The 17,451-nt window shown below is 42.5% G+C and overlaps 1 protein-coding gene across 1 annotated transcript in view; it reads left to right on the top strand.

Annotated features, from left to right (window-relative positions):
* LOC130368852 (AP-1 complex subunit mu-1) overlaps positions 1-14,720 on the top strand; it is a 42,804-nt gene extending 28,084 nt beyond the window's left edge. Inside the window, exon 12 of the mRNA XM_056573173.1 lies at positions 13,928-14,720. Coding sequence (XP_056429148.1) covers positions 13,928-13,950 — 23 coding nt within the window. The 3' untranslated portion in view covers positions 13,951-14,720. The remainder of the gene's footprint in view (positions 1-13,927) is intronic.
* Positions 14,721-17,451: the final 2,731 nt, after the last annotated feature.

Here is a 17,451-nt window from a genome sequence, read left to right as displayed (position 1 = left end):
ACCTCAGCTCAGCACAGTGTATAGCGTGTATAAAGCAGAATATTTCAGCTCCCTTTCCCTTTGAGCTGAGCTAGACTGTAGAGCAGGGTTTCCCAACCAGGGTGCCTCGAGCTGTTGCAAAACTACAACTCCCAGCAAGACTAGGAGTTGTAGTTTTGCAACAGCTGGAGGCACCCTGGTTGGTAACATTGTTACATTGCCGTAGAGTCATGATACCTTCAGTGCATAGTGCTAAATATTGTGCTAAGCATTGTGCTGAATATTTCTGCTCTCTTTTGCAGCTGCTGGGCAGATCTGAGCCCTGTAGAGTTCAGTTAGAGTTAGAGCTGAGGGGGAGTGTGCGGTCTCAGCCAATCACACCTCATCAAACACTGGACTGCTCTTAGCTTTGTGTAGCAGAGTGAGGGAGAAAGTTCTCCCCAGCAGGGCTTCAGATGATGTCATGCCTGCTGGGTTACGTCTCTCCCAAGTCCATGGAGCTGACTGAGACTCTGCATAAGATACAGCACAATATCAAGGTAGAAAACTAAAAAAAATTAATAAAAATAAAGACAGGGGTTGTTTTATCATGATGGGGGGCGTGAACCGGAAGGATTAAAAAATGTATCAAGATCATGACAGGTAATCTTCAACCCCTTCCCGCAAATGGACGAATATGTACGTCCACTGTGAGCCCCCGTTGTATGACATGCGCTCGGCAGGTGAGCGCACATCATACCCAGTGGGTCCTGTTTGCTATCAGCAACCAGGACCCACGGCTAATGCCGGACACCGCAGATTGGGCTGATGTCCAGCATTAATCCATTAAGCGCTGCGATCAAAGTTAATTGCGGTGTCTAAAAGTGGTTAATTCTGAGCTCAGTGGGCTAATCGGGAATGCCGCGGCGTAACAGCAGCATCCTTATCAGCTGAGAAGACAGGGTGAGGTCTCTTTCCTTCCTCCCTGCCGTGCGATCGGTTCTCCAGGCTTGCATTCAGCTTTTCCAGGCTAAAGCAATAGAGCACTGATAACACTGATCAATGCTCTTCTATGAAGAAGCATTGATCAGTGTATGCAATCTAAAGATTGCATGTTATAAACCCCTATTATAGGCATTAACCCCTTTCTTAATAAAAAATTTTAATCACCACCTTTTTTCCATCTTTCAAATAAAAAAAATTAAACATAAAACCTAAACATGTGTTGTATTGCCACATGTGTAAATGTCCGAACTCTTAAAATATAATGTCAATTAAACCGCAGGGTCAAAGGCGCGAAAAATTCCCAAGTCCAGAAATGTGTATTTTGGTCACTTATACTAGGAAAAAAATGAATAAAATGCGATTCAAAAGATGCCATCAAAATACTAATTTACAATTTTAAACATACTAATTTTGGTGCATGTAAAAAAAAAATATATTATAAATAAGGTATCCTTGTAACCATATGGACCTACAGAATAAAGATAAGGGGTAATTTTTTCTGAAAAGTGCACTGCATAAAATTAGAAGCCCCCAAAATTTACAAAATGTTTTTTTTATTTTTTTTTTTTTTTATTTTGTCCCACAAATATTTTTTTTCTGGTTTCGCAGTAGGTTTTGTGGTGAAATGATTAACGGTATTACAAAGTAAAATTTGTGGCGCTTAAAACAAGCCCTCATATGGGTTTGTAGGTGGGAAAATTAAGAGTTATGATTTTTAGAAGGTGAGGAGGAAAAAACAAAAGTGCAAAAATTAAAAATGGGCCGGCCCTTAACCCCTTAAGGACCCAGGACGTACTAGAACGTCCTGGCACCCTGGGCTTTAAGGACCCAGGACGTACTAGTACGTCCTGGTGTTTCTCCGGTCTCTGCCGCGCCCCGGGCAGAGATCGGAAGCGGATGCCTGCTGAAATGCTTCAGCAGGCATCCAGGGCAAACGCCGAGGGGGGCCATGTAGGCCCCCCATGTCGGCGATCGCCGCAAATCGCAAGGGAAATCACCCTTGCGATCTGCGGCGATACCGGGCTGATCGGGTCTCTGGGACCCGACCGCCCGGTAATTTCGCATGATCCCGGCTGTCACAGACAGCCAAGACCATGCTAATGTATAGGAGCGAGGTGGCAAACCTGCCACCTCCTCCTATACCCTGCGATCTGTCGGTTAGTTAACCGACCAATCCCAGGCGGGGGACGGGGGAGTGCTGGGGACCAGCCCCGGTACTTACCTCGTCCCTGAAGACCCGGATCCCGGCGATGAAGATGGCGGCGGCGGTGACAGGTGAGTAGATCTTCAGCCGCGGTCGGGCCCTTTACAGCAATGCACGTCGCCGTAAAACGACATGCATTGCTGTAATGGGACCCTGTAAACTACAACTCCCAGCATGCCCAGACAGCCCTTGGCGTCTGGGCATGCTGGGAGTTGCAGTTTTGCAACATCTGGAGGTCCACAGTTTGGAGACCACTGTGCCCTTCCAGATGTTGCAAAACTACACATCCTCAGCATGCCCTTACTGTCCAGGCATGCTGGGAGTTGTAGTTCTGTAACATCTGGCCCTTCAGATGTTGCAGAACTACAACTCCCAGCATGCCTGGACAGTTTTGGCATACTGGGAGTTGTAGTTTTGCAACATCTGGAGGGCTGCAGCTTGGACACCACTACACAGTGGTCCCCAAACTGTTCTCCTCCAGCTGTTACGTAACCACTACTCCCAATATGCCCTTCGGCTGTCTGGGCATGCTGGGAGTTGTGGTTTTGCAACAACTGGAGGCACACTGGTTGGGAAACATTGTCTGTTTACTAACTCAGTGTTTCCCAACCCGTGTGCCTCCAGCTGTTGCAAAACTATAACTGCCAGCATGCACTGATAGACTGTGCATGCTGGGAGTTGTAGTTTTGCAACAGCTGGAGGTCCCCCCCTTGTGAATGTACAGGATACATTCACATGGGCAGGGGGCTTACAGTGAGTATCAGGCTGCAAGTTTGCGATGCAGCAAATTTTGCGCGGCAGCTCAAACTCGTAGCGGGAAACTCGCTGTAACCCCCCGCCCGTGTGACTGTACCCTAAAAACACTACACTACGATAACACAAAATAAAATAAAAAGTAAAAAACACTACATATACACATACCCCTACACAGCCCCCCTCCCCAATAAAAATGAAAATGTCTGGTACGCCACTGTTTCCAAAATGGAGCCTCCAGCTGTTGCAAAACAACAACTCCCAGTATTGCCGGACAGCCGTTGACTGTCCAGGCATGCTGGGAGTTTTGCAACAGCTGGAGGCACCCTGTTTGGGAATCGCTGGCGTAGAATACCCCTATGTCCACCCCTATGCAAATCCCTAATTCAGGCCTCAAATGCGCATGGCGTTCTCACTTCGGAGCCCTGTCGTATTTCAAGGCAACAGTTTAGGGTCACATATGGGGTATCTCCGTACTCGGCAGAAATTGCCTAACAAATTTTGGGGGGCTTTTTCTCCTTTCACCCCTTATGAAAAGGGGAAGTTGGGGTCTACACCAGCATGTTGGTGTAAAAAAAAAAAAAATTTTACACTAACATGCTGGTGTTGCCCCATACTTTTCATTTTGACAAGAGGTAAAGGGGAAAAAAGCCCCCCAAAATTTGTAATGCAGTTTCTCCTGACTACGGAGATACCCCATATGTGGGCGTAAAGTGTTCTGGGGGTGCACAACAAGGCCCAGAAGGGAGAGTGCGCCATGTACATTTGAGGTGATTTGCACAGGGGTGGCTGATTGTTACAGCGGTTTTGACAAACGCAAAAAAGAAAAAAAAAACACATGTGACCCCATTTCGGAAACAACACCCCTCACGGAATGTAATGAGGAGTGCAGTGATAATTTACCCCCCACAGGTGTCTGATAGATCTTTGGATCAGTGGGCTGTGCAAATAAAATATTTTGTACAGCCCACTGTTCCAAAGATCTGAACGACACCAGTGGGGGGTAAATGCTCACTGTACCCCTTGTTACGTTCCTCAAGGGGTCTAGTTTCCAAAATGGTATGCCATGTGGGGGTTATTCTGCTGTCCTGGCACCATAGGGGCTTCCTAAATGCGACATGCCCCCGAGCAAAATTTGCTCTCAAAAAGCCAAATATGACTCCTTCTCTTCTGAGCATTGTAGTTTACCCGTAATGCACTTCATGCCAACTTATGGGGTACCTCCATACTCAGAAGAGATGGGGTTACAAATTTTGGGGGGTATTTTCTGCTATTAACCCTTGCAAAAATGTGAAATTTGGGGGGAAACACACATTTTAGTGAAATTTTTTTTTTTTTTTTACATATGCAAAAGTCGTGAAACACCTGTGGGGTATTAAGGCTCACTTTATTCCTTATTACATTCCTCAAGGGGTCTAGTTTCCAAAATGGTATGGCATGTGGGTTTTTTTTTGCTGTTCTGGCACCATAGGGGCTTCCTAAATGCAACATGCCCCCCAAAAACCATTTCTGGAAAACGTACTCTCCAAAATCCCCTTGTCGCTCCTTCGCTTCTGAGCCCTCTACTGCACCCGCCGAACACTTTTCATGGACATATGAGGTATGTGCTTAGTCGAGAGAAATTGGGCTACAAATACAAGTATAAATTTTCTCCTTTTACCCCTTGTAAAAATTCAAAAATTGGGTCTACAAGAAAATGCAAGTGTAAAAAATGAAGATTGTGAATTTTCTCCTTCACTTTGCTGCTATTCCTGTGAAACACCTAAAGGGTTAAAACGCTGACTGAATGTCATTTTGAATACTTTGGGGGGTGCGGTTTTTATAATGGGGTCATTTGTGGGGTATTTCTAATATGAAGACCCTTCAAATCCACTTCAAACTGAACTGGTCCCTGAAAAATAGTGAGTTTGAAAATTTTGTGAAAAATTGGAAAATTGCTGCTGAACTTTGAAGCCCTCTGGTGTCTTCCAAAAGTAAAAACTCGTCAATTTTATGATGCAAACATAAAGTAGACATATTGTATATGTGAATAAAATAAAATAAATATTTGGAATATCCATTTTCCTTACAAGCAGAGAGCTTCAAAGTTAGAAAAATGCTAAATTTTCTAATTTTTCATAAAATTTTGGGATTTTTCACCAAGAAAGGATGCAAGTTACCACAAAATTTTACCACTATGTTTAAAGTAGAATATGTCCCGAAAAAACTATCTCGGAATCAGATTGATAAGTAAAAGCATCCCAGAGTTATTAATGTTTAAAGTGACAGTGGTCAGATGTTCAAAAAATGGCCGGGTCCTAAGGTGTAAAATGGCTGGGTCCTTAAGGGGTTAAAGGATTAATAGTATGGGTGGATTACAGTACCAAGACAGGTTATCGAGCTTGGGGTTATTTAGCTTGGAGAAAAGACATCTTAGGGGCAATTTGGATCACAATGCCTGGAGTCCAGTATTTCACAGGAGTTAAGTGGAAAAACAAATAATTAGGAAATGCTGAATTTGTATTTCTCCTCTCAAATCTCGTAATTTAAACAGACTTTGCTTGCAGAGCACCTATGAATGGAGCCCAAGGCTAATGTGAACTTGGCAAAAGAGCAGTGAGACTATGGAACTATCTGCCACATGATGTTGTGACTGACTCAATAAACAAGTTAAAGGGGGGCCTGGATGTTTTTCTGTAAAACTTAAATATTACAGGCTATGGATATTAGATTTATGTGGATAGAACCTTGATCCAGGGACTTATTCTGATATATTGGAGTAGGGAAAGCTATTTTCCTGTGTCATGACACAAGTAGCATCAGCCATATCGGGGGTTACCTTCCCCTGGGCCAACACAGCATTGGTTTACGTTTACCTTGTCTTTTTTTCAACCTTAAACTAGAAGCACATGAAATGGGCACTGTCAGATTTAAAAAGAGAGCACAGAGGAGTGCCATGAGGCAGGAGAGAGCACAGAGGAGTGCCATGAGGCAGGAGAGAGCACAGAGGAGTGCCATGAGGCAGGAGAGAGCACAGAGGAGTGCCATGAGGCAGGAGAGAGCACAGAGGAGTGCCATGAGGCAGGAGAGAGCACAGAGGAGTGCCATGAGGCAGGAGAGGGCACAGAGGAGTGCCATGAGGCAGGAGAGGGCACAGAGGAGTCCTATCATGCAGGGTGAGTAACAGATCCCTCATGGTCTGCCATATATGTTTTAATTTTGTTTGCCTTAACCCCTTAAGGACCAAGGATGCCTTTCACCTCCTCCCCAACTGCCATACACGGTGCCAAATGCCGGGCATCGGCTATTTGCCGCTGTTCGGTATCAACCATTTAGACATCACGATCACACTTGTAAAAGTGCTGCAAATTTTTTGACGGGTACCTCTGGTAAGCTGTTCACCCGCTCCAGAACAAAATCTTTGATATCACCGTGCCGATAGCTCAGGAAATCTGATAGGGACAACTGTGGTGAAATTATGTTGTCCCGATCAGCTTAAATGACAGAGTGAAGCCACTTACCTGCCTCTCCTCCATTTGATCTTCGCTCCTATGCTGCAGCTAGCCATTGCAGGCTGTAGTAAAGGAGCGCTGTTAACACTGATCCATGCAATCTATGTTCCATAAATTATATTAACATGAGGGCTGTCATTAAATGACCAAAACCAAGTCAGTTCATTTGGGGAGTGATGTCCGATGGGACTTTTTTTGTGACTTTCATAGAAGAGTTGCAAATAGTGAATCAGTGCCCATGGCATAAATCTAGCCAAAGGACTTTTGGTGCGACAATTTATGACTTAAAAATGTTCTAAATAGCTTGGTGAATTCCCCTCTATATTCCTACTTTGAGTGTGTTCAGTGGTTCCGGGGCACCAAAACCAATTATCAGATTTCCATAGACATATGAACTCAACATACAATGGTTTCAACATACAATGGTCCTCCTGGAACCAATTAATATTGTATGTTGACGGACCACTGTATTATGTCTCTTGATTCATTCTTGATTTGATTAGCTTGGCAGATGTCAAGTTCAACCTATATCCTTATTGTTTTTCTTCTGTGTTGATATAGAGGAAGGCAAAAAAAAAACTGATATCAATTGCCCCATAGGGGAAAAATTCCTTCCCAACTCCAATATGACATTCAGAATCCATGGATCAGCGTTCTATCCCTATAAATATATTATCAGAGATGTATAAATCCCGATGCCCGGGACATGCAGTTCTGGGCATCGGGCAGGTGAATTTTTCAGGCCTTTAGCCCTGCTTTGGCTGACAGAGCCGGACCTAAAAGCCCCCAACAAATACAGCGGTGCTCATCCTCGAGCCTGCTCCATACCCGGCTACCCTCAGTGATTCCTGTAGCTGGGGGCCACCGCTAATAGCCGGCATGTGGTGGTCGGCTCAGCTGGCTAGTAACCCTTTAGATCACCGCTGTAAAAGTTGACAGTGGCGTCTAAAGGGAGCTTTAAACCATCCCCTGTGGTCCAGTGGGGGTGTATCGCCCCCAATGCAATTGCGGGGGGTGGTCGATCCACTGTGGAGGTTTGGGCGATCCACTGTGGAGGTAGCCGGAGGGATTACCTCTCATCCCATGGCTGCTGTGGATCTGCATTTGATTGAGCCTGCCTGGAGTAGGCTCAACCAAAGGAGTACAGATCACAAAGATCATTGGAGTTCTATGGGACTTAATTGATCTATATGAGGAATCTAATGATTCCTTCTTAAAGTCCCCTTAGGAGACTAAAAAAGTTTAAAGTTTAAAAAACACACATTAACCCCGTCCATATTAAAAGTTCACATCACCCCCCCCCCCTTTCCCATGCAAAAAAACATGTAAACAAAATATAAAATAAAATAAATAAAATAAAAATAAACGTATTTTGTATTGTCGAGAGTGTAAGTGTCCGAACTATTAAAATACAACATTACATATACCGTATGATTAATGGTGTTAAAGGGGTTATCCACCATAAGGTGATTTTAGTACGTACCTGGCAGACAGTAATGGACATGCTTAGGAAGGATCTGCACTTGTCTTGGGGCTAAATGGCTATGTTGTGAGATTACCAAAACACTGTGGCTAGCTTTTTGTGAACTGCTATTTCCTGTTTGACTTTTCTTTTTTTTTTGACTACAAATACCACAATTCCATTTTCCTCCCTCCCACACATCAGCCACCCCACCCATTGAAACATAAATGAGCTGCATCCATTCAAATTGGTGTGGCTTTCAATCAGGGTGCCTACAGCTGTTGCAGATTGATCTCTCTCCCACCAAGCGATCCTCCCCACCAACCCATTGAAGCAGACATGCTCCCTGTCATCAGCTGACTATTGGGAAAAATCTGAGACAACAGTCATTTTGTATGCTCTTAAAAATAAATATTGGGGGGGAAAATCACAGAAGAATTGTGAGAAAACTGTCACACACAGGTACATACACTATATTATGAACTACACTAATTTTACAGCCCCTCAAGCATAGTCAAATAAAAAAAATTCCTGGAATACCCCTTTATAATTATGTTATAAGGGTCAGAAAATGTAACAAATCTAATTTTAAATCCGTAAAACATGATGAAAACAAAAAAATTTGTTTTGCTGTAATCAGGCCAACCTAAAGTATCAAAATAACATGTTAGTTTGACCACAAGGTGATTGGCGTAAAAAATCTCCCTAATTTTTTCTCTTACTATATACCGTATTTATCGGGGTATACCACGCACCGGCCTATAACACCCACCCTCATTTTACCAAGGATATTTGGGTAAAAAAAGTTTTTTACCCAAATATCCATGGTAAAATGAGGGTGCGTGTGTGTGCATGCGTATACCCCGATACACCCCCAGGAAAGGCAGCGGGAGAGGGGCCGTCGCTGCCCGCTTCTCTCCCCCTGCCTTTCCTGGGGTCTAGAGCCCTGCTGCCGCCGCTTCTCTCCCGCTGGCTATCGGCGCCGCTGCCCATTCTCTCCCCCTGACTATCGGTGCCGGCGCCCCATTGCCAGCGCCGGTAGCCAGGGGGAGAGAAGCGGCGCCGATAGCCAGGAGGAGAGAAGGGGCAGCGGCACCCATTGCCGGCTGCCCCGTTGCCTCCCCCCCCCCCATCCTCGGTTGCATAATTACCTGTTGCCGGGGTCGGTCCGCGCTGCTTCAGGCCTCCGGTGTGCGTCCCATGCATCGTTGCTATGCGCTGCGCGGCGCAATGACGAGTGACGTCTTTGCGCCGTGCAGCTCATAGCAACGACGCAGGGGACGCACACCGGAGGCCTGAAGCAGCGCAGACCCTTTTCAACAGGTAATTATGCAACCGGGGATGGGGGGAGGCAACGGGGCAGCGGTGCCGATGCCCCTTCTCTCCCCCTGTCTGTCGGCGCCGATAGTCAGGGGGAGACAACGGGCAGCGGCACCGATAGCCAGGGGGAGAGAAGGGTCGGCAGCAGGGCTCTAGACCCCAGGGCAGGCAGGGGCAGAGAAGCCGGCAGCGCTGGCGGTCTCTGCACCTGCAAAGCCGCTGCAGTTCATTGATTTAAAGCGCCCGCTTTAAATCATTGAACTGCAGCGGCTTATCAGCGTATAACATGCAGGTAGACTTTAGGCTAAAAATTTTAGCCTAAAAAGTGCGTGTTATACGCCGATAAATAAGGTATATAATTGAAAAAAAAAATTTTTAAAGCATGTTATGGAAAAATGAAGTACAATTTGTCCCGAAAAAAAAACACGCCCTCATATTGGTCTGTAGGAAAAATATATGGCTATTATTGGGTGAGGAGGAAAAAACAAAAGTGCAAAAACAAAATAGATTATCTAATCAAGACCTTATTTATTTACTATTTTGGTTAAAATTATTTTGTGTACCAGGACAAGTTGATTGAAAAGTTTTTATTTTTTTATTTTATTATTTTTTTTTATTCCACACGCCTGTATTATACATAACCTATAATGTTATTATTCTCCAAAAATGTATCCAGGCCCCTTTTGAACTCTCTTATAGAGTTCACCATGACCATCGCCTCTGGCACAGAGTGTTTCATAGTCTCACTGCTCTTAAATTAATCCCTTAAGGACTCAGGGTTTTTCCGTGCACTTTTTTGTTTTTTCCTCATCACCTTCTAAAAGTCATAACTCTTTTAATTTTGCACCTACAGACCCATTTGAGGGCTTATTTTTTTGTGCCACCAATTGTACATTGTAATGGCATCAATCATTTCACCCCAAAATTTATGGCGAAACCAGACAAAAAATATTTGTGGGACAAAATTGGGAAAAAAAAACCTATTTTGTAAATTTTGGGGGGCCTCTGATTCTATGCATTGAACTTTTCAGTAAAAATGACACCATATCTTTATTCTGTAGGTCCATATGGTTACAAGGATACCTAATTTTATATAGGTTTTATTTTTATTTTACTACTTTAAAAAAATTATAACTACATACACCAAAATTTGTATGTGTAAAACTGTCATCTTCTGACCCCTATCATTTATTTATTTTTCCATCTACAGGGATGTATGGGGACTAATTTTTTTGCCCCATGATTTGAAGTTTTTATTTGTACCATTTTTGTTTTGATGGGACTTTTTGATCGCTTTTTATACATTTTTTTGGTTTAACATTTATTTTTTACATGTACGCCATTGACCGTGCTGTTTATTAAACATTATCTTTTTACAGTTCGGACGCGATACCACAGATGTTTTTTTATTTACATATTTTATTTTTTAAATGGGAAAAGGGGGATGATTCAAACCATCATAGCATAGCATTGACCAGTGTTATCGGTGCTCTTCTACTCCAGCCTGGATCTCAGGCATAGAGCAGCAGAGCGATGATCGACAGCGGGAAGCAAGGTAAGAAGCCTCCTGGTGTCCTCTCAGCTGTTCGGGATGCCGTGATTTCACCACGGCGGTTCTGAACAGCCCACTGAGCTAACCAGCAACAGTATTTTCCCGTTTTAGACGCCGCGATCAACTTTGACCGTGGCGTCTAGAGAGTTAATACCGGACATCAGCCCGATTGGCAATATTAAGTTAACCACGGGTCATGGTTGCTGATAGCAATCGGGACCTGCCGGGTATGAAGCACGCTCAGCCCCTGAGTGCGTTCACATACCGGGAGCTGCCGCAGGATGTAAATGTACGTCCTGCATCACTGGGTATAAATAGATCACGTGGGAGATCTCTGTACTACCTACAAAAAAAAATCTAAATAGACAAATCACCAGGTCCAGATGGCATTCACCCGTCTTCTAAGGGAGTTAAGTAATGTAATCAACAGACCCCTATTTCTAATATTCAAGGACTCTATAAGGACAGGGTCTGTTCTCCAGGACTGGCGCATGGCAAATGTGCCAATATGGAGAGGAAAAATCCGGACTGGGATAATGCGTTAAATGGGAGAACACTTGGGACGACTGACGTGGAAAAGGTCATGGGAGTCTTAGTTAACAGTAAATTTAGCTGTAGTGACCAGTGTCGGGCAGCTGCTGCCAATGCAAATAAAATCATGGGGTGCATCAATAGGGGCATAGATGCCCACGACAAGGAAATAAGTTACCGCTGTACAACTCACTAGTCAGACCACACATAGAATACTGTGTACAGTACTGGGCACCAGTGTACAAGAAAGATATAGTGGAGCTGGAGAGGGTTCAAAGACGGGCAACCAGTAATATGGGGAATGGGAGGACTACAGTACACAGAAACATTATCAGAATTAGGGTTATTTAGTTTAGAAAAAAGAAGACTTAGGGGAGACCTAATAACTATGTATTAATATATCAAGGGGCCGTACAGAGATCTCTCCGATTATCTATTTATACCCAGGACTGTATCTATAACAAGGGGGCATCCTCTACGTCTAGAGGAAAGAAGGTTTCTACACCAGCACAGACGGGGGTTCTTTACTGTAAGAGCAGTGAGTCTGTGAAACTCTTTTCTGGAGGAGGTGGTCATGGTGAACTTGGTAAAAGTGTTAAAAAGGGGTCTGGATGCATTTCTGGAGAATAATAACATTACAGGTTATGTATACTAGATTTATAGGGACAGAACGTTGATCCAGGGATTTATTCTGACTGCCATATTTGGAGTCAGGAAGGAATTTTTACCTCTAGTATGAGGGTTTTTGCCTTCCTCTGGATCAACTCAACAGGGACTCATTAGGGATATGGGTTGAGCTTGATGAACTTTGGTCTTTTTTCAACCTTATGAACTATGTTACTATGATATACATAGTTATTTGGTTGCCCTTTTGGTAGCCATTTTCTTCTAAACTAAATATGCCTAATTTTGATAATCTTTCTGGGTGCTATAGTCCTCCCATTCACATTTTACCTGCAATCAGACACTTATCTGCTATCCTTTGGGTAGGAGTTAAGTTGTGTTTTTCTGGACAATCCCTTTAATGGGCTTCTCTAGGACACAAAAACTGACAACGTAGCCTAAAGATAGGCAATTAATGAGTTTTTCAAAAATGATACCCATTGTGTGGTATAACAAAACAAACCTTTACTTACCTCCAGCGATCACAAGGTGCCTCTGGTGTCCTGCTCTGGTCCCCCAATGCGATAGCCTTCCTGAGCTGCACCATAAGCTGCCACTCAGCAAATCGCTGCCGCAATGTCTCGCCCCAGCCATCGATTCACTGAGTGGAAGTATGACACACTAGGCCTGGGTTTTTCCTGGCCCCAACAGTTATGCTGCAGCTCAGAAAGGCTATGGATGTGGCTGCCTGGAGTGGGTCACTGAAGGCACCACAGGAGTGTGCTGGAGGTAAGTAAATGTTTGTTTTGTTATATACCACGCAATGGGCATACTTTTGAGCCTTTGGATAACCCCTTTAATGGTCGATCAGTGGGGATCTGACCTATGAGACAGACCCCTGCCAGTCTTTACACTGAATGGTAAAGAGCTGCAGTACTAGGCACAGATTTCCATTTGTACAACCTGTCTGGGAACAGTAAAAGGGATGTGGCACTCATAGAAGCTCATCCCATTTTGTATGTTGATTGAGACCCCCAGTTTGACCCCAGCAATAAAATATTAATGGACAAGGATAAGTGATCAATGTTAAAATCCTGGTAAACCCCTTTTAAGGGCGTATTCACATATACAGTATCCTGGGCATATTTGATGCTGCAGATTTCAATGTTAACAAATAGACTGCACACAGCTTTAAATCTGTAGCATGAAATATGCACTGGAAACTGTACGTGTAAATTAACCCTTAGTATAATCTTTTTTTTTTTTTACAGTATTCTACTTCCTGTAATTTACTATTTGTGTAAAGGACACTTCTGCCCATTCTACTTTCATTATCTATATATATATATATATATATATATAAAACTCAACGTGTGTGTGTATGTATGTGTGTGTGTGTGTGTGTGTGTGTGTGTGTGTGTATGTGTGTATGTTCCACAAAAACTTCCAAACGGCTAAAGATATTAACATGAAACTTGGCACACATGTTACTTATATGTCAACAACAAACATAGGATGGGTGATTTAACCCTTACTCACCCCCATTTGCCAGGGGCGGGGTTTATGTTTAAAGTCCCATACAACTCTATGGGAAATATGTTACTGCATAACTTCCAAACGGCTGGAGATATTTTGATAATACTTGGTCACATGTTACTTATATGTCCACTTAAATTATAGGATGGTTAATTTAACCCTTAACTACCCCCATTTGTGAGGGTCGGGGTTTTTGTTTAAAGTCCCATGCAAATCAATGGGAAATGTATGTTCCCACATAATTTCCGTACAGCTGGAGATATTTCAATACCTGGTACACATATTACGGGTCGGGATATGGGGTTGGGATATGACAACAATATATGAGGACTGGATATGAATTCAAAAGCTTCCTCCTTTGTTTATTTTCCTCCCCAACAAGGATTAGGAAGGAAAAACCGGGCAACGCCGGGTACTCAGCTAGTCATATATATATAATATATTCTGAGAAGATAATTGTTGTATGCGGATTGTAGTGTACTGATATTTTTATCCTTTCTTCTCTCCAATAGACTATCAGCTTCGAACACAGTAAAGAAGTGTCAATCTACTGTATGGCTCACTTAATATTTAGTAGAATCCAGAAATCTATATGAAGGTTCAATTAGATAGGTGCTCTGTGGAACATGGAAGAAATCTGCTGAATTGAATGAAGGTTATAAGACCTTGCATACAAGCTGCTGAACAGTTGTCCATATTTACAGAAAACAAAAATGTATTTCATACAATTTTAGATGAGTTTGACTAACATCCTGGAAAGACATTGTCTTTGCTTCTGCATGGTCATTTTATGTTCTGTATATTTCAAGGTGACCCACAAGCTCACTATACATCTGTTACACAAGCCATCTTATAAGCTTATTTGCAATGTGCCTGTATTGAAGTGCCATCATCTTTAAATGTGATTTTGATCTGAAGATGATTCCTGGCCTCTCTTAGGACAGAAAGTGTTTCAACCACCGTTTATAACGTTGGATTTCGGTTACAAAAAAGCTTACCTCAGTAGAGACCTTTACAAATGCCTTGGCCCATGAGAACCTATTTCAGTATTTTTTTCCTGCGCTTTTAAGAAGGATTTAAGAAGTCTTGATTTTGAATATTTTTCCAGCATATAGGCGAAATAGCTTACTTTGATTGGATGGATTTCTCCTATTGACCAAGGGACCAATACAGTTTGGTCAATCCTGGCTAGAATATAAAACTAAATTTAATCTGTAGGACACCTTCTTCTAGTCACATAATGCTATTTTTATTTGTGCAGATGTTATGTTGAATGTTTGGTCGCATTAAATGCAGATTAAATGATCTGAAGTTTGAGTCTTTACACAATGAAACACAACCTAAAACCTGAAGCGAATCTTAATGCTTCTTCCCTTTCCATAAGGCACATTAGGCCTGTTGTAGTTCATTATTCTGCCCTGAATGTGCACTGTTTAGAGGATTTCCCTTACAAACTCTGCACTACCTTCTCTTTTTTTGGGTTTGTGCTAATACACTGGAGCAAACTGACCAGAAAGCTTCTGTACATTAGCATATTGGAAAAACATTGTCAAAATAAAAGGACCCTTAGCCAGTTGCAGACGTGCCCAATACAAGTACAATCTAGTAGACCGGTATTCATTAATCAGAAAATTACATGGTTCAAGTATTGTGCTTGCAGGGCTGCTAGATTGTTGGTACAGACCTTTACTTCTATCATTGTAGGCCGCACATACCCCCACATGGGTATGTGTGTGATAGATTTATTTTGTATGTGTCGAAAAAAAAAATTACAGGTTTTATTGCTTGTATACATTATTCTTTTGGAAACATTTACCTATATGTTTTATTTAAACAGTTCAAGAGAAATAACCTAAATTAAACCCTACCTAAAGTTGACTATAGTACACTTTTAAACTTTCCTCCATAATTGTCCTGAAAAATATTGCCTGTCTTGAATTGGGAGCAGATTGTACCCGACAGGCCCCCTCCATACAGCTCTATGGGAGAGGCAAGGATGCACGAACACTGCATCTCTGCCTCTCTCATAGAAATACATAGGGGGGGGGGGGGGGCGTGTCGGCCACGGCGTCATGCTAGGGTGGGATAACTGTCTATGGCTGCAGATTTCCTTTAAGGCCCTTTTTCAAGAGATTATTATCCGGCTAGTTAGTGTTTTTAGGAATTTTCTTTCCTGATAATCTGCTCACGTAAAAGGGCCAGCATAAGACTGTAATCACATCTTTTGTGCGGCCAATAAAATCATCATTATGAACCACACATCAGCCTGTGTAAATGTGTAAACAGGAATTACATGTGTGGCCAATAATGATGAGTAAAGGGCCCCACAATAATCAAGTGTTATGAAGGCCCTGAGATCAGCAGTCAGTCGTCATCCTGTCTAAAAGGGCCTTTATGATAGTTTTTGTGAGCATAAATGGCTTGCTGACAAATTACACCTAACTTACACTGTAATGTACTTAAATTACACTGCACTGTGAAGGTGTAGCTATTACAATTTATTATTTTATATACAGATTTTCATTGTTGCATTTTAAGAGTATTAAAAAAGACCTTCATATTTTGAACTCTGTAAAATAGTAAATAACTTATTTACAATAAAACTGTTACAAATGCTTAGTAGAGAAATGGCAGATGTGAAAAGTGAGAGGACTTGGTACAGGATTATGCAATAATGCCACTTTAGTGCCCCAAGCAAAAACTGCCCACTCCAATGGCTGTAACAGAACTGCCAGCATTGAAGTGTCATACTTTACAAAGTAGTCCCAGACAAAAGATTAGGCCATGTCCTTTTCTCAAATCTCTTATGCCTTTTGCTGTTGCACCCAGTCAAGAACGGACAATAAAGTCTGTTTTTTTTTTATTTTGTGCCTTTTAATGCCCATTCTCGTGACAGGGCACAACGGGTCCCGACGGCTCCCATTTACTATTATGGGATCCTTCGGGTGCCATTGTTTTTTGACGGGAAAAGCGAGAGAAAAAGATGGCCAGTCACCCTAATAACACAAGTTTTGGTTGGTTCAACCAAAAAACAGTGGGCAAGCGTGAAGGGATCCAAAGTTCCTCTGTTGCTGCAGCTGGTGCCTTCAATGGATAAATCACCTCTGTAGGTCTATGATTTTTACCCAAAAATGGGCTGTATATAATAAACTCTGCCCTGACCCCCTTTGCTTGAAAATATTGTTCCTGTGCAATACAACAAGACAGACACATTTTTTGGCCTGTAAAACCCAAGATGGGATTAGACTTTGCCAGAGGATGTCTGATGTTTCTCAATACTCAGCTTCTAAACTTTACTTGCCACAAAGGAGACCTGTCAGGACAGGCCACTCTCCGTTTTGGTTATGCCCAGTTGGGAGTTTATTTTCATTTTTTTTTTTTTTTTTTTTTTGTCACAAACAGAGTGATTAAAACCATGATAAAACTGACCTTGCTCAAAAACTGTTACCCATATCCTCATTTATGGCTTACTTCTCCCACCATCACTAGGGCAGTATTTCCTAATCAGTGTTCCTTCAGCTGTTGCAAAACTACAACTCTCGGCATGTTAAGAGTTGTAGTTTTGCGACAATTGGAGGCATCCTAGTTGGGAAACACAGCACTAAGGCTTAGAAGAATGACCTATATTGATAAGTCTACGGCTCCCTTCACACTACCGCTACTGCCCGTCAGTAGTGGGTCCGTTGGAAGATAGCGGGAAGAAAATTTGTGCTTGTGACCTCTACCTACCTGAGATGGACTAGCTGAAAATATTTACACTTTGACACAAAATTCAGTCAGGGACAGGAACAATAATGTTATTCTGTTTAGTTCTACTTTTTAAGTTTTAATGGATGTGCCTAAACTCTGCTGATGTTTACAACACTAAGATAGGTACAATCCTATAAGGGGAGATTTATCAAAACCTGTACAGAGGAAAAGTTGCCCATACCAACCAATCAAATAGCTTCTTTCATTCTTGAAAGGGCCTCTCAAAAATGAAAGAAGCAACCTGATTGGTTTAAAAAACACGGAAGCTACTGCTCTGTTTATGACA

This window comes from Hyla sarda, chromosome 1 (assembly GCF_029499605.1).
Source record: "Hyla sarda isolate aHylSar1 chromosome 1, aHylSar1.hap1, whole genome shotgun sequence".
NCBI classification, from domain to species: domain Eukaryota; kingdom Metazoa; phylum Chordata; class Amphibia; order Anura; family Hylidae; genus Hyla; species Hyla sarda.
Note: the sequence above shows the minus strand (reverse complement) of the source record. Positions and strands in the feature narration are given on the sequence as shown.